The sequence below is a fragment of the Medicago sativa genome, chromosome 8 (assembly GCF_051527215.1).
Source record: "Medicago sativa cultivar Bolivia chromosome 8, Bolivia_mono, whole genome shotgun sequence".
Lineage (NCBI taxonomy): Eukaryota > Viridiplantae > Streptophyta > Magnoliopsida > Fabales > Fabaceae > Medicago > Medicago sativa.
The window spans coordinates 28,035,727-28,063,476 of record NC_140756.1 but is presented as its reverse complement, the minus strand read 5'-3'; the positions used below and the strand labels follow the sequence as shown (position 1 = coordinate 28,063,476).

At 34.9% G+C, this 27,750-nt stretch overlaps 1 protein-coding gene across 4 annotated transcripts in view; it reads right to left on the bottom strand.

Moving 5' to 3' along the window:
• LOC146898086 (BEACH domain-containing protein C2-like) overlaps positions 1–27,448 on the bottom strand; it is a 32,590-nt gene extending 5,142 nt beyond the window's left edge. For 3 of the 4 annotated variants that reach the window (XR_015021332.1, XM_085732131.1, XM_085732129.1), the window contains exons 1-27: positions 27,310–27,448; positions 24,366–26,385; positions 21,461–22,248; positions 20,028–20,726; positions 19,238–19,372; positions 18,472–18,576; positions 17,836–17,949; positions 13,980–14,056; positions 13,067–13,148; positions 12,432–12,752; positions 11,461–12,023; positions 10,581–10,665; positions 10,267–10,461; positions 9,417–9,965; positions 9,195–9,338; positions 8,348–8,797; positions 7,253–7,398; positions 5,965–6,034; positions 5,724–5,807; positions 5,596–5,652; positions 5,069–5,137; positions 4,885–4,971; positions 4,686–4,802; positions 3,148–3,297; positions 1,335–1,419; positions 1,121–1,241; positions 813–909 (exon numbers count right to left, since the gene is read on the bottom strand). Coding sequence is in view for 3 of the 4 variants with exons in the window: in XM_085732131.1 (XP_085588257.1) it covers positions 813–909; positions 1,121–1,241; positions 1,335–1,419; positions 3,148–3,297; positions 4,686–4,802; positions 4,885–4,971; positions 5,069–5,137; positions 5,596–5,652; positions 5,724–5,807; positions 5,965–6,034; positions 7,253–7,398; positions 8,348–8,797; positions 9,195–9,338; positions 9,417–9,965; positions 10,267–10,461; positions 10,581–10,665; positions 11,461–12,023; positions 12,432–12,752; positions 13,067–13,148; positions 13,980–14,056; positions 17,836–17,949; positions 18,472–18,576; positions 19,238–19,372; positions 20,028–20,726; positions 21,461–22,248; positions 24,366–26,328 (7,353 nt within the window). In the remaining variant the exon portion in view is untranslated. The remainder of the gene's footprint in view (positions 1–812; positions 910–1,120; positions 1,242–1,334; positions 1,420–3,147; positions 3,298–4,685; positions 4,803–4,884; positions 4,972–5,068; positions 5,138–5,595; positions 5,653–5,723; positions 5,808–5,964; positions 6,035–7,252; positions 7,399–8,347; positions 8,798–9,194; positions 9,339–9,416; positions 9,966–10,266; positions 10,462–10,580; positions 10,666–11,460; positions 12,024–12,431; positions 12,753–13,066; positions 13,149–13,979; positions 14,057–17,835; positions 17,950–18,471; positions 18,577–19,237; positions 19,373–20,027; positions 20,727–21,460; positions 22,249–24,365; positions 26,386–27,309) is intronic. The other variant, XM_085732130.1, reaches the window with a different exon arrangement.
• Between the last annotated feature and the right edge of the window lie 302 nt (positions 27,449–27,750).

The following is a 27,750-nucleotide window of genomic DNA, read 5'->3' as shown; positions in this document are numbered from 1 at the left end:
TCAACTTTTGGAAAAAAAAAACCTAAATCCCACATTGAAAAGAGATAAAGCCTGAAATAAAGAGCAACCTCACCTTACAGACAGGTTTTGTAAAGATGAGTTGGGTCCAATTTAAAAACTAACAAGGTATCAAAGCCAAAAGGTTTGGACCACCCATGATATTATCCACGCACCAAGCCCAATAATGTTTGGCGTGAGACAGTCTATTGGAAACAAAAAAAAAAGTCTCACATTGAAAAGAGATAAGGTTTGTATTAGGTCTAATTCAAAACCTAATACAATCCTAACATTGCAAAATGAATTTTAATACCAAAGAAGTGGAGTTTGAAGGATTTTTTTCTTTTCCCCAAAAAGCAAAGATTTTTTTATCTCATCCTTTCCACATCTGTCTCAGTTTTTCTGCAACTTGCATTGATGACAAGGTATATTGACAAACTTAGGGATAACATCTGGTAAAAGCACTCCTGTGTTTATAAATCTTAAGATACACTTATTGGGGGGGGGGGGGGGGGGGGGGGGGGGGGGGCTTCATTTTATTAAACTTTTTAAGATGCACTAATGACACCTAGCTTCATTGTGTAAAAACACGGATTCTCTCATAGACCTTCGCTATCTTCTTTCTCCACCCATAACGTGTGATACAAAATACTAGAATTAGTATACATTCAATCCTTTAGCCAAAGAATTTAATTCACATAACTTCTGTAAAATATTCTTATTTTATGACCATTTCTCTATCTTTGGGAGTTGGGATTGTGTGTTACTCAAGCAACCAACTGAATTGAAAATATGTAGAAGAAAAGGGGACATACCGGGTCTGAAATTTTATCAATATCCACTGTCCTTTCATATGTAATATAAAAGAAAACATTATTTGCTTCAATGGCCTCTTTTCCCTGTTGCTTATACCTGTAGGGTCCAATTTATTAATACAATCAGGTGTAAATTGTTATGGAACAATCATAAAGTGAAAATTTGAAAAGGAATGTTATACATCTCTTATTGATGGTACAAAAAAAATAAAATCATGAATGAACAAGAGGAAGCCTTGAAGCCGGTGAAAGGTTGCACAACACCAAATGCAGTGGGAGGAGATACTGAGAAGTAGTAAAAAACCTACCCAAATATGAGGTCAATCCACTCATGCAAATGAGCAGATACATACTCACTCTCCAGAGCCATCCTGTGCTTATGCACAAAATCAACTGGATTCTCAGCCCAAGCAGGAAGTCTTACAGAATCTGGTAATGCAGAAGTAAATAACAAAAGAGTTACAATATACGTGTGGAATGTCTTCTGAAAAAACTATCTGTGGAAAACCTTAATGAGCATACCAAGCTTTTCCCCCAACTGTGTTGTTCCAAAATCAATTGAATTTTCATTTGTGAGGGCCTCAGGAAGGTAAAATAGCTCAGGAACCTAGTATGTTGAGATTGTAAAATGAAAAGAAAAAAAACCCTCTTAAGATGTTTCAATAAAAATATAATAATCATATAAGATATATGTTCTAATCAAATTTCAAGTCCATTAATACTTAAACTTATAAAAAGATACAGAATTTTTTATTAGAGATAATGTAATACGTTAATAAAACATTGTATAGTATTATGTAATAACAGTACTTATTATAACAGTAAAGCTTTGTATTGTTTTAGTCTTCTTTATAATATACTTCTGATATGTAATTTAGACAGATATATCCATGTCTCTCATTCTCTATTATCTCATTTTGATATCTAGAGCCAGACAAAAGGCAACTCTAATCATGAATACCTGGTTGACCTACTATCCATCATGTAAGAGCTTTATTTCAAAACCCCTGTTCAATGTCTAGTTAACAATCTCCACCACTGTCCCATTCATCAAGGTCGGGCAAATTAGTGACTGTGTGTGTTGACTTTGTTCGACAAGCCCTTCCATTGTTTGCATGGTAGTGAATTGTCCTCACATCATACATGCCCAATTAGGACATCCAATTCTCAGCAAAGTCCAGCATTTTGTGTGACAAATTATCTACCCGTAGCCCCTAAATTCATATGTCCTCGACAGATAGATTTCATCAAGGTCGGAAAAATTAGTGATTGTGTGTGTTGCTTTTGAGGAAATTATCATGCTTGGACAACAAGGCCTTTGGTGGTATCTAACAAATCTCACATTGGAAAGAGATAAGGCCTGAAAAGAATTTATAAAAAGCGTACCCCTCACCTTACAAGTCGGTTAGACCCAATCCAAAACTTAAGATGGTATAAGATCATATCCACTGGACTACACACAATGTTATGTATGCAACAAGGCCATTTGTGTAAGGGAGTGTATTGTACAAAATCCAAGTCCCGCATTGAAAAGAGATAAGGCTTGAAAAAAGGTTTAGAAAGAAAGGCATCCCACCCCTTACAATCCCGTCTGGTAAGGATAAGTTAGACCCAAACAAAAATAGAATAAGATTCATTATATGAAGAGGAGAACGCTTGAGCATCAAAAGATACAAGTCTTGGTTTTTGTGAAGTACAATTAAGCTCTAAAAGAAAGTTTTGATAGGAAAGATTTAACTGATCTGTCTCTCCTCAACATTATTGATTATTGTAATGAGTGGCTGGTATAGGATGTGGATGAAGATGGAGAATTGGGTCTTGAGAGAAGATGGATTGACTTGGGGAGGTGTTGGCGATGCAGCTTGGGCTAGTGTGAGCCATCGAGAACCGTTAGTGTTCTAGACTCACTACAGTTGGTCCTAATGAAGACGAGGAAGAGGAAGGGGTGTTGGAGGAGGAAGAACAAGTGTTTGAATCAAGTGGTGAACAAGATGATATTGATGTTGTAATTCGTAAAACTTGGAAGTGAAGATGAAGCAACATGATTGACTATATTTAAGGAATCACTTGCTATTTTGAATACTTTTAGAACTGAAATTAGTAGTGAAGTTATATTGGGTTTTGATTTTGAATGTTAGTGACAAATGATAAATCTTAATTATAATTATTAAGTATAACCACCCCTTTAATTTTTGTTTATTTTGCTATTTTTGAGCATTTATGTATACTATTGGCATTTATGTTTAGTTTGTATGATGTTTTTCTATTATCTAAAGAGTATGTACTCAGTATTTTAAGTATTAATCAATGATTTTGTAGAAGAATTTAACAATACCAATTCCTTCACATCACTCATGTCTTCAAGAACTCCATTCCAAGTAGCAGAAATATCAGAAAACATCCGATCTGCGTGATCAAATTTTCCACCTTGTAGTTTGATTTCTAGAGTAGTGAATGGTTCAACTCTAACAAGATAATACAAAACCTGTAAAAGAAAAGAATAATCATTAACTATGCCAAATTTAGCAACATAAACACACTAAAAAAATTTGGCATAGTTAAGAAAATTTGGCATAGAAATAACCAGATAAAAAGAGGAGAGAGGGGAAAAAAAAGACTTTAAAATATGGTTATGATTAATGATTGGGAATGGGGATACAAGACTCGTAATCTTAATTGAATAGAAAAACAAATCATGATAATAACCAATCATGATCATTGACTTCTAGGTTTCTGGTCTTCCTCTGCCTCTAGCAATTAGACTACCCTCCACACATGCACAACTCTCTCTCTCTCTCTCTCTCTCTCTCTCTCTCAAATGCTATCATACCTAATTGTATCCTATCTAGTATTGCATTCTCATATTTGGTACACTGACACAATAAACTTACTCTCGTATTGGCATTTTACAACCCAACATGCCAACCCATACAACATTGTTGGTCTTACTGTTGTACGATAAAACCTTCCCTTAAACGTGAGTGGTACCTTTATATAATATATAATCCCCGAGCCTATCCTCCATTTCATCCACCCGACTTGAATTTGATGGTTTACATATCCCTCAATATCTTACCAAAGATATTTAAATCGTGTAACTAGGTGTGCTTTGCCTTTTGCTAAACTTACATTTCATATTCTTTATCTTATTTTTACTCAAACGAAAGTCATATGCTTCTAAAGCTTGCCTCCAATATCTAACCTCCCTTTTGTTTCCTCTCTCGTCTCTCCATGTAGGGTAAAATGAGAGGCGCTTAAAGTTGGCCCTTGGTAGAATCCTACAGTTCTTGGAAAATCCTTTGTAGCTCCACCTTCAGTTTGAAAACTAGTCATGGCCCCTTCATACATATCCTTGATAGCTCGAAAATAGACAATCTAAACCTCTTTATTTTCTAGGGCTTTCTACAAAATCTCTCTTGGCTAACAATCGTACACGCCAAATTAATGAAAGACCGTGTGTAGATCTTTTTTATCCCTCTGATACTGGTCCGTCAAACATCATAGCAAGTACAAGTTTGCCACCCAAGAAAAAGCTTCATACAAATCAAAGCTTTTGGAGAGCACATATTTGATGAATCAAAACAAAAAGGCAAATACTCAACATCAGTAGTCCTCATGCGTCATTGTCTAGAATGCTAATAAACTTACGCTAATAAAGAAAACAATCAAGAAAAAGCTTCGTACAAATCAAGCCTTCTGGAGAGCACTGATTTAATAAATAAATTGATGAAGTAAAAACAAAAGGAAAACACTTAACATTAATTGTCCTCATGCATCATTGTCTAGAATGCTAACGAAGTACAATAATAAAGAAAATTCCAAGTTATTTTTTTGGGAAAAAAAAAAAGGAAAGAAAAAAGAGGGCAAACCCACTGTTCCTGCACTTGAGTAGTGTGACCCATAATGGAATTTGGGGATGATAGGATCATCGAAGCTATTGTATCTCTCTTGAAACTTTTTCAGGCGATCTGGGTTTAGTGCACCAACCGGCTGCATAATATCAAAAGCATTAATTGTTTGAAGAACATATAACTATTTTCCTATGAACTGATTAAAGCAACATCACGGTAACCTTAGAAAGATCCCTGTAAGAAGAAGGATTAGAAAGATCCAAGCTCTCTGAACTGTAATCAGAAAGAATCCAAGGGAAAACTGGATACTGCAAAAAAGAAATAATATTGATAAAGTAAATAATATGAACATAGGATTGAAGAGTTTAAATTTTAATGAAAGAAAGCTATATTAAGAAAGACTACCTGTGTTATATCATTATAACTACGTCCAGCCAGTGTATTGAGTTGCATTAAGTACTCAAAATTACTGATCTGCACAACAGCATCATAAAATCTATGTACATAAGCCACAAGTATTTAAATTATATTAGAAACTGAGTGTGTGATTGGCTAAATGTTAGAAAATGTTATGTCAAAAACACATTCAAGACGATCAATTATGAAAAATAGATTATGTTTAGAAATGTTGATTCAGTGACACTTTCGAGATATAGTTTTAGATTGTATTAAAAGTCACATTATGCATTCAATTGCAAAACGAGGCATGGAATGATTGAAAATGTTGTTTTGTTGAGGTAAAACAAATTATCTTTAAATAATTTTGAATAATATAAAATAATATTCTAACGTTTATATTGTAGCATTCATGGGAAAAAAAGCTGTTTTAATAAGAATAATTATTAAAAACTTCTACGGTTGCAACTAAACATATAATTAAGCAAACCAAACATAAAATAGTATCTTTGGAAGAGTTAAGACACACTTCTTACCTCCCACCTAGCCCAGCGCTCCATAAGCTGAGTTCTTTTTAAAAGTTGTTCAGGCTTCTAAAAAAATAAATTATCGTTATCTTATGTGCAAATGAAGAAAAATTTAAAATTTGCTGAAAAGATGATACCTGTGTTGCTAAATATATATTGTTTAAGTGAGGAGGTCGCGCATGAACAATTGCTCGATATGCATTTCTCCGCCCCGCACTACTCTGAAGAGGAAGTTTTGGTATAGGAAATAAGTATTAGAATTTATGTATGCAAAACTTAACAACCATCGGTCAAATAATTAGAATTTTACAATTTCAAATCCAAGAAAAATGTATTTCTCAAAACTAAAAATAAAGTAGCAAAATTTAAAAGTAATACCCCAAAGTCAAAGAAGAAGTTCATACGGTCCACCATAAATAGCTCAAGTGCACTTCTTCTAAGAAGATATCTGTAACAGGAACCAATTACTAGCAAACAACAGAAAACATTTTAATTTTTCCAAATATACACTTTGTATGGACAATAGGCACAAGGAAAATGCTTGTTTTTATGAAATATAACAAAGAAAATCCACAAAGAATGTGATTGGTTGATTACATTAATTTTATCCTTGTTTTCCTCCGAATAGGGGATTTAGTGCATGTTGAGCCTTTTATGGCCTTACACTTGTTATTTCTTACATTACATGACATAAATGGTTCGTAACAAATAGCATCTCTATAAGCACAATAACAGAAACTATCAAGCAGAAAACCTAACAAAACTAAGCATATTCACAGAAGCAACTTCTAGAGAAGGAAATTGTTAGGATTCCCAGAACAGCAAAACAGGTATAAATAACAGTAATATAAAATCTTATAGGGATACATTGATTAAATCCTAGATCAAGAAATAATAATAATAATAATAATAATAATAATAATAATAAGTGATATAAAATCTAATACTAAGAGATAATATAAGATAATCTAAGATTATAAACTGATCCTATGAAATAACTTAAGATACTCTAATATAATATCAAGACTATTATAAGACATTTTCTTAGATTCTTTTTTGAAGGACATTTTCTTAGATTCTCTAACAAACCTTAAGACGTAAATCTTCTTAATAAAAGCATAAACCAAAAAACAAAAAAAAAGGGCAACCCGGTGCACCAAAGCTCCCGCATACGCAGGGTCCGGGAAGGGGTCCCACCATTCGGTGTATTGTACGCAACCTTACCCTGTTTTTACACAAGCGACTATTTCTAGGACTTGAACCCGTGACCTTTCAGTCACATGACAACAACTTTACCAGTTGCGCCAAGGTTACCCCTCAATAAAAGCATAAACAAAGCTCAAGACATAAATCTTAACAAGCCTCAATGACATTTTAAATTTACTCTATAGAGATGATCTATATAATATAAACTTTCAATCCAACAACAGTTTAGCAATAAATATATTCGGTTAAAAGTATTGAGCAGTGTAACACTACCCAAGTCCAAGTGTTACACCGGTGTAATTTGATTCTTCCTCTCTCTTCCTCCTGCCCTTTCTTTACACACACACACATAAATAAAAATAAAATTTGAACAATTTTTTTGTTTTTTTTATTTTTATAATCCAAATATTAGAAGTATAGAAGATGAATAAATCATTAACAGCTAACCAGATGAACTCACCTCCGGCTATAAACTTGATGAAGTGATGACATCAACCAGCTACGATCCTTTCTTTGGTTCCCAACTGCAGAATCGAAATTCAAACCTTCCACAGTAGTGCTGGTCTCATTGTTATCAACTATAAAATTTATCCTCCTACTGGTTACCTACAATTAGACAATAGTGATTCACTGTAATGCAATTGCAATGCTTAAGCAAGCAACCAATTTCAAAAAATTTATGCATATTTTTCACGATGAAAATCCTAGAAAATCTGTAACTCAACTTTAAGGACCTCCATCAAATTTCCATGTATTTTGGTTCTAGGAAGCAACCAAAAACTACACAAATCATGAGTAGAAGAAGAAAGAATAACCAGAACTCTTATATCATTATCTAGAGAATTTACCAAACAAAAAATTAATTTGATTGTTTTACCCATGTCTGTTGGAAGTTTACTTATGATATTTTACAGGATTGTAGGTTGAATAAGGCCATTTTTATAGGCTTAAATATACATAGACTTGAATTGTCTTTTGCTGCATCAAAATAAGCATAGAACCTTTAAAATTGTGGGACAAAATTTAAAAAATGACGAAAATGTTTGATATTTTTCAATTTAAAGGACTAAATTGCTATTTCACAAATTTGAGGGACTAAATTGACCAGCCCTTGCAATTTCAACGAATAAAATGCCTATTTACTCATTTGGTTTGTGTAGAGTTCTAACAGACAACAAAATATGTGACAATGTGCAAGTTATACCACAGTTTGTCCATTTGGTTTTAGTGTAAATCTCATTTTCTAAAGCCACCTACGACACAACACTTGATATGGGATAATCTGATGGATTTATTGTGATATTGGGCAGCCTTGCTACATTGGTGTTCTGTTTAACTTTGGGGCATTATTATGCAATGTTCCATACAAAAAAGAGAGGTCTATAAGCCAATATTCAAGTCTGTTTAGTCCCTCAAACATTTAAAGGACTAAAATGTTTGATATTTTTCATGCAATTTACTTTAAATTTATCATTTAAAGGACTAAAGTCTGTTATATATAAGAAATATCATCAAGACTGTTTCAAATTTACTTTAAATTTGATCATCAACTTACTTGGAAGGTTCCTTGTAAAACCCGAAGTGGCTGGACCATTGATGATGGTAGCTCAAGAACAATTTTTTCATCAGGCTCACTCGGAATACTCCCAGGTGCAAAGGCTGAAGAATTCTGAACAACACCTTTATGACTTTGAAGTTGAGTAGCATTGGATTCTAAAGACATTTCTACAGTTTCTTCAGCAGCATCAGATAATCTAGGCTGATTCTCTGCAATATTATTGACCTTAGCATCCATATTCTCAGTTTCCAACTTTTTTTTCTCTTTATTAATAGTCGCTATTGAGATTGCTTCTACAGACAAAACTGGGGTCCTCTGATAATTCTTATCCCCTGAATAATCCTCATAGTTAGCTGCACAACCTAAATGATCAGATCCTTGGTAATTCCTCTTCATATATCTTCTCATTCGTGAAGAACTTTCCATAAAGTCTAGCTTCCAGAAAACCTGAACATTATAAAGTAATCATCATGGTAACATCATTCAATAAAACAATTATCTAAATAAGATTTTAATATCAGAGAGCATTTGTTGGGCAGATAAAACCTCCTTCAAAAATAGCACGTGAAGGAAAAGAAAACAGAAACAGAAAAATCAGAGCATCAGCTCAAAAAAGAAGTCAATTTTTTGCAAAACTAAAAGCCCCATAAATAAATGCCAAAATAGAAAACTCATCCTGTTTATGAATTTCAGGATTTTGTATACACCAAACAGAAATCGATACACATCTTCCTATAGTTTAATATTATATACTAATAAAAGCAAAATTATGAAAATAAAGAGTATAGAAGCTACAAAGAATGCAAGTTTGGTAAAAGCTTAGGAAGATTGTATCAGAGCATACACGGAGCGGGCTGTATAAATTATCTGCAAAAGGCCCAAAAAGACTTCTCATCTCAATTAACTGGTGAATAAGTTTGCACCATGCACGAATTCCAGTACTGATTCGATGCCGTGTTATTGAATCTTCACGAGCACGCCTGTCAACCTGGCAACAAAGAAATACTTAACAACAAACAGTATCTCAATATAATCCAAAAACCAAAGTATCAATTAGTTAACAAACCTCAGACCGTTGTATATTCCTTGCTGAGGCGAAACTGGCAACAAGAACAGCAATAAATTTATAAGACAGTGCATTAAAATCTTTCTCATATACCGACTGTGTACTAACTGGCTGCAAACACTCTGTCCATGCAACTTCCATTGCTTCAGTAATATTCCACCTCTTAACTCGCTCCATATCACTTTCATTCCTTCGCTGTGCAGATGTAGCCATTGCAACAGCACTAAGGCCTCTTCCAGAACCAATCCGTGAAAATCGCTGCCGATCACGAGCAGCTGCAAAAGCAGCTGCTTTTGTCGCAGCTTTGTTATTTGGTAGGGGTGGTGTTTGCTTGGGAACTTCTGAAGGTTTTTGAAAGCTTGAAAATGTATGAAGCCTAGCATGTTTGCGTTCTATTAATGAAGTATCACGCCTAAGCTGGACATTTGTTGAAGAAGGTGCATGACTTTCACCACCAGAAGTACCAGCTGCAATCATAGCCAATGCCATTGAAGCAGGTGGAGATGCAAAAGCAGCAGCCCATGCAGGAGATATCATAGCAAGAGCAGCCTGTATTGTTGCAGTGACAAGCAAAAAAAACCATAAGCATTCTGATTTCATTAGTTAGCATTCAGTGAAAATCCCAGTACTCACAATTGGTAGCAGAAAGTTTTGCAAAAACATGAAAGTAACAACATAGAGAGAAAACCAAACTAGTAGTAGATGAATTCCATCACATTTTAATATGGCAAGAATGAGAACAATAAATGCACAAACGCATATAGGCCACATGCCATTATGCATGTATAATACATGCACATATATCGATTTCAGTTTTTAAACATGGAAAAGCACATGCACATTAAAATACCTCAACTGGCTGGGTGTCAGCTGCCAGTACATTATCATCCACATTAAGAGGATTGAAACCATCAGCTGTTGCAAGTTCATGAATTCCAGCCAAAAGGGGTCGCCACTTTCTTAAGACAGCAGCAAATGGTGGTAAAATAGCCTCAAGGTAATCTTTACGTAGAGGCTTTTGGTCTATGCTAACAGCATGGTATACCTGGCCATATATTGTAGTACAGTAATTACGATGGTTGTGCACAAAAGAAAGATAAATGGCAAATGCTATGGATAGCACGTCGAGCAAAAGTGGAAGTTTTAGAAGATGAAAAGACTAACTTCGGAATACAGCACACAAGATGCTACCAAGACTCGTTGTCTCTTAGAATCAGAAACTGGCATGTTCAGAACAGGTGCAAGAACACTGTCGAAAACAACAAACAAATAAGACACCAATAATATATCAGGTTTAGGTGAGCAAAGATAAAGACAAAATGGACAGTCAGAATAGTAGGATTTTGAATTAATACTCCCTCTGTCCCTTTTTATAAGCACCGCTTACTTTTCTCACATATATTAAGAAAAGTGGTTAGTGAATTTAATGTGTCAATTTTATATGTAAATCTTCCTAAAATTTGATGTATTTATGGTTTTGTTAAGAGCCCACATTGGAGGAGATAAGGCCTGAAAATGTGGTTATAAGTGGGTGTAACCCTCACCTTACAAGCTGGTTTTGTAAGGATGATTTTAGGCCAAATTTAAAAGGTATAATATGGTATCATGACCTATCTGAGATCCATTGGGCCACCTGCTATCAGTTCACCGCTGTAAGGTCACACTTCAGATGTTCATTCAGATGTTCAATCTTGGCCATTAGGGGGTTGTGTTAAGAGTCGCACATTGGATGAGATAGGGCATGAAAGTGTGTTTATAGGTGGGGTAATCATCACCGTACAAGCTCGGTGTGTAAGGATGATTTAGGCCGAATATAAAAACTATAATAGTTTCAAACTCTTTTTTTTTTAGTTACATTAGTAAGTAAAAAGTTACATTTAACATATACTAACTGACCTACAGAAAAATGAGCAAATGTCAATGTAGCTGTTACTGTATGGAATTTTCCAACTTTGAAGTAAAGATCAAATCTATTCCAAGGGTAATTTATCAATCAAGGGAAAAAATTAGCTTGATGTAAGTCAGATCACGGAGGTTACTTTACCTCCACAGAAGTGCCGAGTATGGTTTCTCTCCTTCAGATACCGCATGCTCAATATTAGTCCTGATCAGCATATTTTCTTCCTTACCATCCTCTTCCCTAATTGATAGAAGAATCATCCGAAGCATGCACAAGAATGGTTGATCACTGTCTAATAACTGGTATAATGCAGTCATTCCACCCATTCCGGTGCCTGACCCTCTACCTATACCAAGACCCCCACCAAGCCCAGAATCATCTAACAACAATGATTGGAGCATTGCCACAGACTTCCTCACCAAAGGAAGCTCAATCCAGATGCCACTGGCATCTTTCTCCAAAGTAGACTTCCAAACATCCCATCCACTCCCACCACCACCAAACGATGCTGTATTTGAAGGAAGACCAACACCGTACCACAAACGACTCCTATATTTCCACCCAAGAGCTAAATCCTTAGCGCAGGATCCATATGATACAAAAGCACAAGAAACAGATTCATATGGCTCAGCAGCAGCAGCTGCAGCAAGCTTTTCTATAACTGAAGTAGAGATCTCACCATTTGCATCAGCCATTGAAGAAAGGACCTAAAATATTTTACAGAATAAATTTGACCGATGTAAAAATAAACATAAAAAAAACTATGGAGAGAGAAAGAGAGTCATAGGGGATAATAAAGTTATACTGACAACAATGCAAATAAACTAAAAGAAGGCAAAAAGAAGAGAAAAAGATGCAAAAAGATACTACTTAAATCCAAAGGGCATGCCAAAGAGTTGTAGATTTAAGGAGAAACAAGATAAAGCATTGTAAAAGACAATTTTTGAGTCATATATGCAACATATTAGTGTTTTTTATTTAGAAAACGCATATAAAGAATAGGATGGTATGCAATTCCATGAGTTTTGTAGGAGTGTGGGAAAAGCATGAGCAAATTATTCTGTTTATGACATAAGCATTTATGTATGATACTCTTAAATTTACTATATGCTCACATCGATAGAGATTCCTCCAGAATTTCTAGATGACGGTGTACGATCAGTCGTAACTTCTGTTGATTGTCCGATTACTGATCTGGAGTTACTATTGATTGGATAAAAGATAGAAAGAGGAGAAGGAGAGGCATCTGTAACACGCGAAGAAGAGGATTGTTTGCTCTGTAACCGTAAATGATCCTCAACAAGCATAAGTATCACAATAGCATTTTCTACTAAAGCCACGGACAGGTGAGCAGCATTCTCTGCCTCTGCCTTAGCATCGTCTGGAGACAAACCCTCAGCTGCAACACCAGCAGCTGCCACAGCAATAACTTGGGTCTGCAGTAAAGAAAATATGAATGTAGACATTAATGTCATTTTAATTCCACTCTTTACAACAAACAATGAGAAATATAAATAATTTCATTTGTATTTACTCTTGAACATAATGTTGAGATACAGCATAATTATTAGAATATTTGATTTATATTTACTAAAATATTATCTTCCTTGATTTTTTTATTTTTAAGGTGGAGAGATTTTGTTTTCTAAAATGAAAGGATATGCTGATAACCATAATTTACTTTAGGGAAAAAGTACATCAGTAGACAAAAAGGACAGAATTATCAATAATAATAGAAAATAATATGCACCTGGGCTTGTAATTCTCTGGCTGCAAAGTCCATCAAACCACCTAAGAGTCTTCTCTTAAATATAGGTAACGATTCTTCACGTCTTCAAGACATCAACCAAGGAAGAATGATTATATAAATCATAATGACAAAAAGTTAAATATGTCACATGAAATATTTTATCAGGACAAGGGAATATTACGGCAGTATAAAAAAATTAGAAGTCTTCCCCAAAATTCTTCATAACCCTTTTCTTAAAACCAGGATAGGATCATAGAAATTATTTTGAGAGAAAATAATTGGTTGAGGGAAAGCACAAGAGAATAATGTGGTGCATGCAAGCAAAATAATTGCATTGAGTAACCTTATTTAAAGTACCACGTGTTCATTTTAATATATATCACTTGATGTCATTTATTCAAGCCTGCCACAGACATGAATAAATGTTCCGCTATGGATTCCCTGTATATAAAAGAAGAACATTGATCCCTACTGCTTTTCATATTTCCTCATCGAATGTCTGAGACTTTTATCCAATTTTATAACTTAACAGCACCTGATCTAAATTTAGTGAAACCTAATATCAAATGTATAACTTTACAACCCGCATCAAATATCACCAATATGCAATGTATGTCCTTTGAGAAAATCTAATATATGCTTCACTTGAAACTATGAACTAGGACAAACACAGAGCTTCACAAAACTATTCAACCCAACTAAATTCATAGAAATCTAATCATTATCAAAGCTTCTGACGGCCTTATGAGAATGTTCTCATAGTATGAAATAATTTAATGTATAGTTTCGGAAACAATGCCAACCTCTACCAAGTAAGAGAAGGAATGTAATACCATGATTCATGGCTTGGTGCATAGTAGTAGAAAGGGATAAGGAAAAGGTATAAAGGTTCAAAACAGATTTACAAATTTACCTAATTCGTTGTTCTCCTGTGCTAGATCCACCAACAATTGAAAGCCATTCTGCACAATGAATTGTTGCTTCAATATCCTACATAAATTAAGCAATACAAAAAAAAAAAAATGAACGAAGCTGATAAAACCAGAAATCATGCAATCAAACAAATATGAACTAAACTAAATCAAATAATAAATAGGCAAGCTGCTAATACAATTGAACTTTCAGCATACAAATATTACACGGTGACCAAAATATTAAACAACGTTTTAGCAGTGAATTGTTGCTCCATATAGAAATTCCATGTCCAAATACTACAATTGTATGATGACATTGAAAACATGAGATACATTTTTAAAATTGATATTTTGCTAAATTCATATATAGGCATGAATACGATAGAAACTGGTATAAATCATTCGGAAAATAATGAATAAAAACATTTTAATACTTCTTTACCCTCTGGATAAAGGTTCTTAAATAGATGAAGTTGTGGTACAGTATTAAGACACACACCACTCACAATCTTGATAGAAATAGAAAAAAAGATAAAGATTTCCTATCCAAGAAATTTGAGAGTCTTGGTCTCTCTCTTCCAAGAATTAGAGAGTTTGGCCATTGATAGGAACCCGAATTAAAGAGAAACAAAGGAAATACTATTACTGATTGAAAAGAAAATATTACAGCAGATTATCCCTATATAATCCCAGAGCAAAGGCTCCTCAGAGAAGAGACATTTCTTTCTCTGCCCAAAAGCCAATAAGGTTCCTAACTGAATATTTCTGAATCCTTTCCTACAGTTGTGGCCAAATGGCCTTATTTATAATAGTAGGACATAAACTGAATGTAACTACTCCTAATCAACACAAATAACTGCATAAACTGCCTAACTGCTCCTAAATAACTGTATATTAAAATAACTAACTGCATCAGCAATTACCCTATCAATACCACCCGATACCTAACATTACCGACTGCTAGAAAAACAGTCTTGTCCTCAAGGCTGAGATAAAGAAACTGATTCTTCGGTACTAGTTTATTCTTCCAAGCAATGACATGCATACGTGGCCTTTTGTATCTTTTCCAGAACTGTAATCAGAAAATCAATAGTTTCTATAATAACCGAAAAGGCACTAATCAGGACAACGCCAAACCTCCTTAGAATTTGATGCCGAAATTGATGAAGTGCTTTTGATTGAGAAGTTCCAGTAGTTGCCATTGTCAATGCACAAAAAATCTGGAAAACATTTTAGAGTCCAACTTGTGGTGCATGTCTTTTGTATGGTGGAAGATTTTTTGTGATGAATCTGACTTTTTTGGCATCATGTAAAAAAAATTGTTGTTCCGGCAGCAGTTGAGGTTCGACCCTGCCAACTTGGTCTGCTTTTCTCACTGCCTTGTGACTGGTTCTTTTCTTTTTTTCCAACACTTATCGCTTCATTACACTTCCCCGACCCCCGCTCCTTTCTTCGTGATTTTTCTTCGTTACCTCTTTGTTCTTCTCCATTTCTGCATCAATGATCTTTTCCGACGAAGGTGAAATTTCGTTGATGTACCTTCCTTCTCCATCGTGGATGGTCTTCTTTAAGACCGGTTCATTGTGTTTTTCTGTCATCTTCCACAGTTTCGGTTCTGATTCTTGATTTCGATTTTACAGCATTTGTTTATTTGTTGAGTGCTCCATCTGCGCTCCAAATTCTCTAATCATAGCCATAGAAAATGACTTCCAGTTAGCATCTGGGTTCTCTTGGCACCAAGAATAAAACCACTACAATACTTCTTCATCATCCATACTCATGAAAACCCACTGCAACTTATCACGAGCGAATTCCATTATCTGCAAAGAACATTTCAGCCCTTGTGATCCATCCAGCAGGATCTGTCCCAGTAAATTGTGATAGTTGCTTCTTCAAAGTCCATATTTCATCCATCTCTGATAACACTGGTTTCCTCTCTCGAATCTGGTAGGTCGGACCAATTGATAGGAACCCGAATTAAAGAGAAACAAAGGAAATAGTATTACTGATTGAAAAGAAAATATTACAGAAGATTATCCCTCTGTAATTCCAGAGCAAAGGCTCCTCAGAGAAGAGACATTCCTTTCTCTTCCCAAAAACCAATAAGGTTCCTAACTGAATCCTTTGTGCGCACAGAAATTCCATGCGCTGTTTCAGCCAAGGCTTGCAACTATCTTTGCCTTTCCAAGCACTCCTGCATCGTCTTCCATATTCTGCTCCAGAATCTATCACATGGCAAGAAATCTCTCAAAACCACGCTCAAGAAACTCAGTGCATGATATTATCCTTGTCAAACCCATCAATTTTTCTGGGATTACCAGTTGATGGAAACTGGTATCTATGATTGAGAAAATTAAGGTATAAACACAATTTATTACATTCACACGTTTGACAGAAAGATAATTGAAAGATAAAGGAAAACAGTGACAGCAATTGCCCACCATGATGTTTGAGAGCTTGGTCTCTACCTTCCAAGAATTAGAGAGCTTCGTCTCTCCGAGTACCAAATTATTTCCTAACCTCCCTTTCCCAAAAACTATCCAAAACTGCCAGATTATTTCAAGCACTCGTGCTGCCTCCATTGGTCCCCTAGTATAATGTTTATTACTAAGTAGCCAAACATTATACTAACTATCTCTTGAGATGACTGTTTTACAGTCACCCTATTTAAATTCATTAATTTTTAGTCCTTACAAAAATGTGCTTTTTTTAGTCCCTAATTAATGACTAAAAACACTATTTTTGTTAAATGTAAGGGCTAAAAAAATGCTTTTAAGTCTCTAATAAATGTGCTTTACCCATGGCCACGAGCGATCCTCCCAACTCTCTTCCTGTCAGTTATCAGCATCACACTAGTAAATATTGGACATAATAGTTCCGAAGTGTCAAATTGGTACAGGATGGTAAAGCAAAATATGATTATCTTACAGTGGATATACCTAGGTCCACAGAAATAGCTCCAAATCTAAAATGTGGGTAGTCAGAAACGTTTTACTTATTGTGGCTGCTAAACTCTATAAAGCCATCAATTGGAAAGTGATATAACTGGACTGGGTCTCGTACATCAATCCTAAGTATGGAAGTACATGGGGGTCTGAGTTTTATTTCTAATTCAGTTAATTCAAATGATTACAAATCATATATCTTGAGATTCTTACATCAGCTAGAGATATGGCCCAAGTAATGCTTATAAAATTTAGGCATTCCTCATCTTACTAGCTGGTTTTGTAGAGCTGAGTTAGACCTTAAATCCAAATTCAACGATGATACCTGAGTCAGTCCTAGATCTGTTATTGGGTCAAGATCTATATTATTCCCCATACAGTTGTCCAAGATCTGGCAACGCTCCCCCCTATATGGTATTTTTATATCGAATAACTTTATATATATATATATATATATATATATATATATATATATATATATATATATATGAGTTATGTTACAAGCCACCCTTTGGTGGTGTCTTTTATCAAACCTTAAGGTGTGATTTTCACTTTTTAGTTATAACTTTGATAAAAGACACCTTCCTAAAAGTAAGTTGGTGTCTTTTCGCAAATGCTCATAGAGTAACTTGATAAAAGACACCTTCATAAAAGGTGTCTTCTATCATAACCCTATATATATATATATATATATATACACACACACACACACACATACATAAATAAGGTTCTTTTAAATCTCCTCAAGTGCAGTAATAAATCATTTGAAATATTAATGTCAAATTAAACTTTCATCTAATATTTTTCATTCAAAAGTAAAAACTATTGCATGAATAGGTTGAAGACAAAACATCATGAAAGTGCATAACCTAAATTAGGGAAGTTAATTCAAAAAAAAAATAATATCAACCTTCCATCCATCCTTTTGGCGCATTGAATTCTCTAGCATGACAATTAGAAAGTTATGTAAGAGGTCCTCTATGTCTCCAAGGCTTGTCGAGTCAGATGGTTTGCTTGGACCCAACTATCAAAGCAAATATTATAAGTAGCGTAGTTGAAGTTTGCATAATAAAATAGCTACAATATTACACCATAAAATAATAAATTTACATAAAACGTTAACATGTATTCACAAAAAATCTTTGTCTTTTCTAAACTTACATTTTGTATACTTCATTTACATACTCCTATATTGATACTACTCCCTCCGTCTCTAAATAATAGTCGTTTAAGGTTTATGCACGATTATTAAGGAAATGATTAATTGTGTTGATTTTGATGGTAAAATTAGTGTCATTTACTAAAACATCCTTATTAATTGTAGTTAGTGGAGTAGTTAAGTTGGATGAAATTTAATAAATAAGGGTATAATAATGGAAAAAAATAATAAATGCTGCATTGGTATTCTAAAGTGACAATTATTTTGAGAAAAAGAAAAATGGGTAAAGAGACAATTATTGTGAGACGAAGGGAGTATTTATTAACAGAAATAAAAGAAAGTAAAGAATGGAGAGATCAAGAAGAATTGAGATGTTTAAATTATTACCTCATAGTTTGAAATCATAATCTCAAGAATCCACTCTGGCCATTCTTCCATATTTGCTAGTCTGCCTTTGTTTTCTGGATGACTGCAAGTCAAAAATAGAAGATCCTGAAATCATACACAAACGGGGAGCTTAAAACTATGGGGCCATAAAACAAGCTTTCCAACAGAAAACATATCGATAACTGGATGTCTTAATTAATCTTAATAAATTCCATAAAGAGACATTCTATATGGTAGTGGGACAAGCATGCACTACATCCCTTGACTCTAAAACTACAAGTGCTTAAGGCCAAGACTTTCAATAGTCAAGACATCTCTTATGAGACTAGAAGGAAATGAAGAGTGTAAAGTATGAAACTTGTGATATGATACCATAATAAGTTAATTTCTTTATTTGATAAAAGAATAAAATATATATTGAAAATTGAGACAACTAAACAAACATAAAGAACAGGATAGCTTATAGCACTAAACCTTTGCATTTTTAGGGACTAAAATGTATAAGCTTCTTATAGGGGATAAAATCAACATGTTTTTTGATTTTACAAGGATAAACATATTTTACCCCTTTATTTTATCATGTAGGATTTGACAATCTAAGAAACTCCAAATGGATCTAAAAGATACAATCAAGATATTATGAGATACTTTTCTTTTATTTGAAAAAAATTGAACTGAAAAACCAATGCATAAATCAAGCAAGTGCAAAAACAAGACACTGAAGATACTAATATATTGGTGGAAATGAGATTTGTTAAGCTAATACCTGTAATGCTCTACTCTGCAGAGGCCTTGGTGCAAATGGAAGGGAACGCAAAAGCACCAATAAAAGTTGTGAATGCTCAAAGCGATGACCTGAATCATCGAAGTTCAGCCATTTCTCTGTTGAAGAAGCATTTATCTAAAACAAAAGAAAAATCATGAAATTTGATGTAATGATAAAAAATAACAAACACCTACTAGCTTTTAATGGCCAAAAACAATAACTTAAAACAAATAAATCACGGGCATGCAATGACATTAGCATATAGCAGTTTCATCAAATAATATAGATAAACAAAATCAGTTTCCATTTTCACATTAAGGCTTTGTTTGCGAGTTTGGAGGGGAAGGGAGGGGAAGGCTTGGGAAAAAAGGAATGAGCAAGTGGAAGAAATAGAGGAAAATGGGAGAGGAGGGCTTTGAGGGGTTAACTTTTCTTCATTATACAAAACCCTCCTCATTTGGAGGAACTAAAAAACTGTATTGGAGGAGGGTTTTGGGGGGTTTTGGAGGGTTAATAAGAATTCTTTAAATTTAATTTATGTTGTTATAATATTTTCAAAATTAAAAATAATGTAATCATATGCATTAATTTATTATTCTCTAAAAAACTACTCTTTTAAAAAATTTGTAAGATTTCTCTATTTTTCTTCATATTTTACTCCCCTCAAAGCCTTTCCTTTCCTTCCCCTCCAAACTCGCAAACAAAGCCTAAAATGCAAATAACTGTCACTTATATGTGTTTCTATTGATATGGAGTATAGAATAGGATTAACAGATGGAACTAATCATACCGAAGCAACCAATAAAGCCGTATAAGTATTGTTAGTCATTAGCCTGTTGGGTGCAGCTTGGAAAGCCTTCTGTAAGGAAAAAAGAAGAAGAGAAACCTTATCATCGAACATTGTACGACCTCCATCTTGCAATCCAACGCCCAAAAGGTTGCTTGTTGTATCAGGAACAGCATGAGAGCCAAACTTCAAATGCCCAGAAACTACTAAAGCCCCTAAGAGACGTATGATCCCAACAACTATGCCATCACTTTTATCAACATTATAAACATTTTTTCTAGCACTGTCAGCACTGATGGAAAGAGTAATGCCTCCCAAATTCTTAACATGAATTTCAGAGGCAGAAGTCATTCGTTCCATATTCACATCAGGAGAACCAGGATCAAGGTTGCTGCCACTATCAAAGGATTCAGAACCTTGATCATTGTCTTGTAAAATGGATTCACTTTTCACATCTGACCTTTCATCATCCTGGAATGTTTGTACGGACTCACAGCTAACATCAGTTTCATTCTGTTGAAGTCCAGGAAATTTTGAAACTGATTCCTGGACAGCAATTTCTCCGGCTTTAGCCTCCCTTTGGAGAAGAACAAGAAGAGTTTCTATCCCACCACATGCTAGGAATGCTTCTACAAATGTGTCAACTCTAGATGTATTTGGCTGAACAACCAACCTGTAGAAGAGATGCAATACCCTAGAAATCTAGAAAACGTAGTAAATAATGAGTAAAACTGTCTTTAGATAATAGATAAGTGATAGTGTTTCTAAAAAATGGATAAAAAGCACTCTATGTTCATCTTATATTTTTCTAATTTTGAAATAAACCACTAAACATGAGAATTATTTTATTCCACTTATTTCTCTCTATGCAATAACACTTGGATTATTATAGACAAAAGAATAGCTGTTGTTGCATTGAACTTCAAAAAAGATAATAAATAGAAACAAAATTCTTGTACAAAATGCACAATTAAAAAGAAAAGAAGGGAGTATGTTGAATAAAAGTATATGCAATCCTTAAACACAAGAAAACAGGAAATAAAAGATGACTCCCAATGTAAACAAGAAATGAACAATCAGAGCCTGTAGCCTCCGAATAACCTCACAACACAAGGAATTTTCTACAAAAACAACTAACTGGACATCAGAGAGAAGCAGGATGTGTCTTTTATTTGTAAATAAAATATTCTGGATTAATAAATAATAACCTTTCCTAATGTGAAAATTCAAATTGATGACATAAAGCAAAAAGTTACCAAGCAATTTGAGGCCACATAAGAACCACAGAAGCATTATACATGAATATTCTATTATTAAAAACATGTCCTTAAGAATTGTGTGTATCTATGTACTTTATGATAGCATCCTTCCTGAGAATTACTTTTGGATGCCACACACACACAGAGAGAATATAAGCATCCTATCTTACTGCATACCTGACCAGGTTGTGGACAGTCAACCATGAACCGAAGTAAACATCGGACATCATCGGAGACCAGTGAAGGAGATGCTGCTACTATTAGAAGTTCAATCACCACCAAGAGCTCGTCAACCAAAGCATTGACTTCGCCCACTGGTCTTCTTCCTCCAGTTAGGGGAACGGTATTTCCTGAATCCTTTTCAGGAACAGTCCAGTAACATCTTCTGCAGCCATCAAGAAGCATCTGAATGGCATTGGCATCTCGCATCACTGCAGACTCGGTGAAAACCATGTCAGCAAGTGATGATAGAAGCTTCTTTTGTATTCCATAACTACATAAACTCCAAAATTTTATATCAAGCAGCAGCGTGGTGAAGAGCTGCACTTTCAGCATGTGGTTGATTTTCTGAGATTGACAAAGTAAGACAACTGCTGCAACAAGTTCTTCATCACCTACACCATCATCTCTTCCAATTCCAAGTGAAGATAGAGTTTGGAGAAGATAATTTAGAACCTTAGAAATAACTTCAGGCCCTCTACAACGACCCAACTCCTCACTGTTCTTCGGATATTGAATAGCTGTGGATATAATTCGAAATATTGGAGCAGCGAGAGATGTAGTCGCCACTGACACAGAAAAATTCCCTTGATGTGGTTCAAGAGTATCCTCTTGTATATTACTTATTGCTAAGGGAAGCAAAGACAATGGGCCACCATAAGCCACAGCCCACAAAGCATCCACAGGTCGCATTCGTGTAGCAACATGGACTGGCCCAAGAACCTCAGCAGGACGTCGAAGCATTCCTGAAACATAATAAAGGAATCATAACGTGAATGGACAATAATGTAACATATTTTTAAACCGTGATGCATAAAAGAAATTTAATTGTGGTCTGGTGGTAAATATAAAGTAATCATTTTAACAAACTTGAGGTTGTAGCTTAAATACTGTCATATTTCGCACGTAAATATTTTCCAAGATCAGGTCATCTGTGATCCAACAAATAATTAGTGGTGTTGTAATTAAACATTGACAAGAAATGAAGAGAACCAACATTGGTCATGGAATCAGTTTGAATTTGGAATATTAAGAGTATTGGAAAAAGTCAAGTCTCGCATTGAAAACAGATAAGGTTTTAAAAGAGTTTAAAGTGAGTGAAATTCCTCACCTTAAAATTCGAATCATTATCACGATTTGAGTTATTATCACGATCTGTCACCTATGCATTTTCTTATTTTTCTTCCTTGTCATTTGTGTCTATTCCTAAGACTGCTGCTGAAGCTCTTATCATCCCGGGTGGAGACAGACTATGGTAGAAGGAATGTGTGCACTTCAAAGACATAGGACTTAGAACCTTGTTCCCCTTCCTATAGGGAAGTCAGTTCCTGGATGTCAAAGGATTTAAAATTAAAGTTGGTCCTGATGGTCATGTTGATCTACTTAAGGCAAGGCTAGTAGCTAAAGATGATTTCCAGGTATTTGGCTTGGATTATGGAGACACTTTTTCCCTGGTATCAATGGTATTTGTTCGCTTGTTCTCGTCGATGGTTGTTATTTGCCACTGGCCTCTTCACCGACTTGGTATTAATAATGCTTTCTTCAATAGTGATCTTGGTGAAGAAGTTTATATGGAGCAACCTAACATACTTTTTGCTCATAGGGGGGTCTTTAGAGCTAGTATGTAATCTATGAAAATCTCTATATCACCTTAAACAGTCTCCTAGACCATGGTTTAGTAGATTTAGCAGTTTTGTTCAGCAATTTGGTACGATTTAATGTGAAACTATCACACTCGTTTGCTGTCACCATTCAGCCACATGTTATATTTACTTGCTTGTGTATGTTGACAATATTGTCGTTGCAGAGAGTGACCATCATGGTATTGCTGGCTGATCATGGTCACCTTTTTCACAAAAAGATATTGGCAACCTTCAATATTTCTTAGGGATAAAGGTTGCACAATCTAATGATGGTGTTATAGATCTTGTAATTCAGTGTTGCTTTGGGTAAGCCTCCCCATTTTCAAAATTTGCCATTACAGAGCAAGGTTCCTACTATTACCTCCTACTTGTATTCACATTTCACAGACTGTAAATAAAGCATCTCATTCTTGAGTTTTCCTAACTCTATTTCAATCTGTTGCACGGGTTTTGTATTTGTTTCAATTTAATTATAGAAATTGTGGTGATTTAATAATTTGCTTTATAATTGTGTTGAAATGCTTAATTAGTATTGTTTCCATGGTATTATATGAGAATATATGGCAATGTATATAAATCGAGTTTACCTTTGCTTCACGAGTTTACCTAGAAAGAATTTGACAACCTAGCTTCTACTTAATCGTCAATTCAGTTAATATTCATTACAAACATTTTCCATTTTCAAAGCCATTGTTCTCTGCATAAAGATGAAGTTATACAGCCATCCATAAAGAAACTATTTTATTAGAAACGTTAACTACCCATTTTTATACTACCATAGATTCAACACGCTCTTCAATGCATGCACAACTAACTAAATTCCAAGTCTTAACTCCATACATGATTCTCAAAACCTGAATACTTGTTGAGTTATATATTGTTAAAATTAACAAGAAAGTTGGAATACACAGAACAGAAAAGATGAATTGCACCGGAAAGTATCCAAAGGACAGCCCTTGAGGAACTTAAAAACGTTCCAACCCAACAACAAAAATCAATCAAGCCTTTCCTCATTAGGTGAGGTAGGCTACATGAAACATTTGATACCATAAGCACTAGATGACTACATTACAACTCAGTTTTAAAAAGAAGTTCTAGTAGCATCACATAAATCTACAAACAAAACCTTTGGAAGATTATTATACAAAATTAACATAGACAAATCAGTAGCATAAAAATTTATCTATATTTATAAAATCAATGCCCATAAATTATCTGACCTGCGGCACCAGAAGGTGAAGCATCTGGACAGAAACGACCACTAAGCAAACTAGGATGATAGAGTAGGTGTATGAAACCTCCAATTTCTGCATCTAATAAAGCACTTTCCTCTGCCTTGTTCTGCATTTGGGCATTTGATGCAAGCCATGGTTGCCCAGCTGCATTGCCAAAAGAAGGCACTATATCCCCTCCTCTAGAAGCCAAGCGCCCCATCCTTTCTTGACCAATTGGTTCCTTGAATATATAAACAGGGCCCATCTCAGCAAACAAAGGGCACTGACGACGACGGCGTTGCAAACCAGCCATAGTGGGAGGAGGGTTAGTTCCTATGCAGCAAAATGAAAGGGGTTTGGAAATTTTAGGGAACTCAAAAGGACGACTTTCATATAGAGATCCATCTACATATAACCTAACTTCATTTTCTGCTTTCCCCATAGCTCCATGGTTGCCTATATGCTCAAGACCAATGAAGTACCAACACTGTGGTTTGAATGCATAAGTAAAATGCAACGCAGATCTCTTACCCTTTCCACTACCAATTTCAACAACCAAAAATTGAGCGTGAAAATAAGCCTCTATACCCAGATTATCAGAAGATAAAAAACTGAATAACCGTGGCATGTGTTCTGTCCCTTCACCAGCAAGTGCACTAGCTGCTGCAGCAGCTGACACAGCAGATGCCTTACCTGACTTGGCTGATGCAGCTGCAGCAATTGCAGCAGCAACTGTAGCTGTACTTAATGCATCAACAAATGATTCAATGTAGACCCAAGTTGCAAATGCATATCCGTCTGTAAATGGCCAGCGACTCTCACCTGGACCAAGCAAACCTGAACTTTCACCATCAAGCTCAAAAGTGCAAGCAGGCCCCATTGACTCCTTTTCATTTATTGCCTTCTCCATAGAAAGCATTAAGCGCGGAGCCCAAATTGTGGTAAGTGTTCTTGTAATGACTTGAAACCATTTACGAAGATCACTAACACTAAGAGAATGCCCAGCTAAGTATTGTATGCATCGGCACAAAGGAGTTCCATCCCACCTAATTTGCCCATTTAAGCCAACATCCACGGTAAAAATTTTGTCTGCTGTTCTTAACAGTACACTTAACAGACCAGCCGTTGAGCACATTGCCCTGTTTCTTGTACAAGCTCGTAATATGGCAAGTAGTCCCCTTACCATTCGTGTCCTTGGTGACATGACAGCATCGGAATCACCTACATAAGGTAGCCAAGGAATAAGTTCACCTGCTACAATCGCTGCACGGGAGTTTAGCATTACACTAGGAGGATTATTATCACCATCCTCTGAAAAACATTCAACACCACCCATTGTTGCAAGAAGCGAGTCTACGATTAAGAAAGACACGCTCTCCATTTCTTCACCACTCCCAAGAATTTCTACACCGCTTGCAATATTCTTCAGTTTCTCCATACCTTCGGGTTTCCCCATGATTGCAGAATCAACTAAATGCAGCAATTCCGCCGACGTATTTGGCATAGCATTTTTTTGCTTAGGTGTTTGTGGAGAATAACCAGTTGAACCAAAACCAACACCAAAATGTCCCCCTGACCCAGGGCTGTATGAAATATGATCATGCTGCATTGCGGGAACTGGCGAAGTACTACCCTCTGGTGAGTACATCCCAGATGAAATCTGAAATTTCTCTTCATTTCCACCAATGGAGTCCTGTACATTATCTGAACCAAGAGAGTGGATTGACTCCACATTCTCATTGTTCTTCTCTTGATCTTTCAACGATACTTGGTCAAACCGGTTGCCGTCCGTTACTGTTTTTCCCGACTCGATTTTATCAGCCTGTTCATCCTCAATGCCACTACCATCATTTACCTTTTCCTTCTGATGACTCTCATCTAATTGTCCTCCAACGCTATCTATCACTTCTTTATCATCCAATGCATCACCAGATATTTTTACCTCTTTTGGTTTTTCCTCTTCTTCCATTATACAATTTCCAAGAAAGTAAACAGATATTCATTCATAGTAAAATCCTCAATCCACCTACATGTAACAATAAAATTAATAATTTATCCACAACTTCAAAAACTAAAGAAATTACCAATATCAAGAGACTAGAATATATTAACATTTTCAAAAGAATTACGAGTTGTACAAGTACAACTATCCGGATTTTATCAAAAATAAAGTACAATTATCGGGACCGTTTGTTACGGATTATTAAAATAAAAACTTATTTTGATGCTCAATAATTTAGAGATTAATTTTTATAAAAAAAAAAAAAAAAAAAAAAAAACAGAAGTTATTTTGTGTTTGTTCACCAAAATGAAAATAACTTTTTTAAAATTAATCTATTATAGAAAATGATTTTTGAGATAAGCTACTCAAAAAAGTTTCTCATTTGTAACAACTTTTTAGATTATTTTGTAAGAATCCATGAATGTAACAAACTTATGAAAACTTTCAAAAGTGACTATTTAAAAAAAAAAATATTATGATTTTTTTTTACAAAGTAAGTTGTAACCTATGAAGCACCGACACATGACATAACACTGACACATATATGCCTTATATGCCTTCTATCAGAAGTGTCATGTAACAAACAGGCTCTAACTACATTAACCATAAATAAATAAATAAATAAATAAATAAATAAATAAATAAATAAATCAAAATTACAGTAAAAGAATAACATTACATTGATGCATGTATTTATTCAAATTCTGAACAAATAAAAAATAAATAAAAATGTGCCATCTGATAAAACACCTGAAAAATTCTTCAACATAGTTCGAAATCACAAAATCACCTCACAGAAGCTTCAACAGATCAAATCGACACTCGCATTTTGAGAATTTTCATGATCAACGCAGCAAAGAAGCTTTCGCCGCATAAGAAAAATGCGCGCATTTCATGCAATGAAAGAGAAATTAAACACAGTGAGAAGAAAATGGTTGAAAATGATACCTTTGTTGGGAAGATTCAAGCGTCGATTCACGTTCGATCGGGAGAAGATTTGATGTGTGAGAGAGAGGAGAGAGAGAAAGATGGTGAGTGAATGTGAGAGAGTGAGGGAAAACGAATTAGGCGCGAGAAGGAGGGTAGAATTGGAATTTTGTGAATTATAACTAACTCGTTATTTACCGCTACCGCTTCTGTGGTTATTGCTTAGTCAAAATTTGAAACTATGAGAAACTCATGGTTAGGTGAATTTGAATTCATGTTTCTTTAGCTTAGACAAATGGCAAAGTTAATCACCATATGATTCAACTCCCTTTTTGAAAAATTAAAATATGAATTTCAGGATTAATTTTTCTATGAAAAGTTTAATTAATGCAAATTTAGAGGAGAAATTTAATTGTTGAAATGATTAAACTTTCGCAACATATTGGATGGTTAGTACGGTTT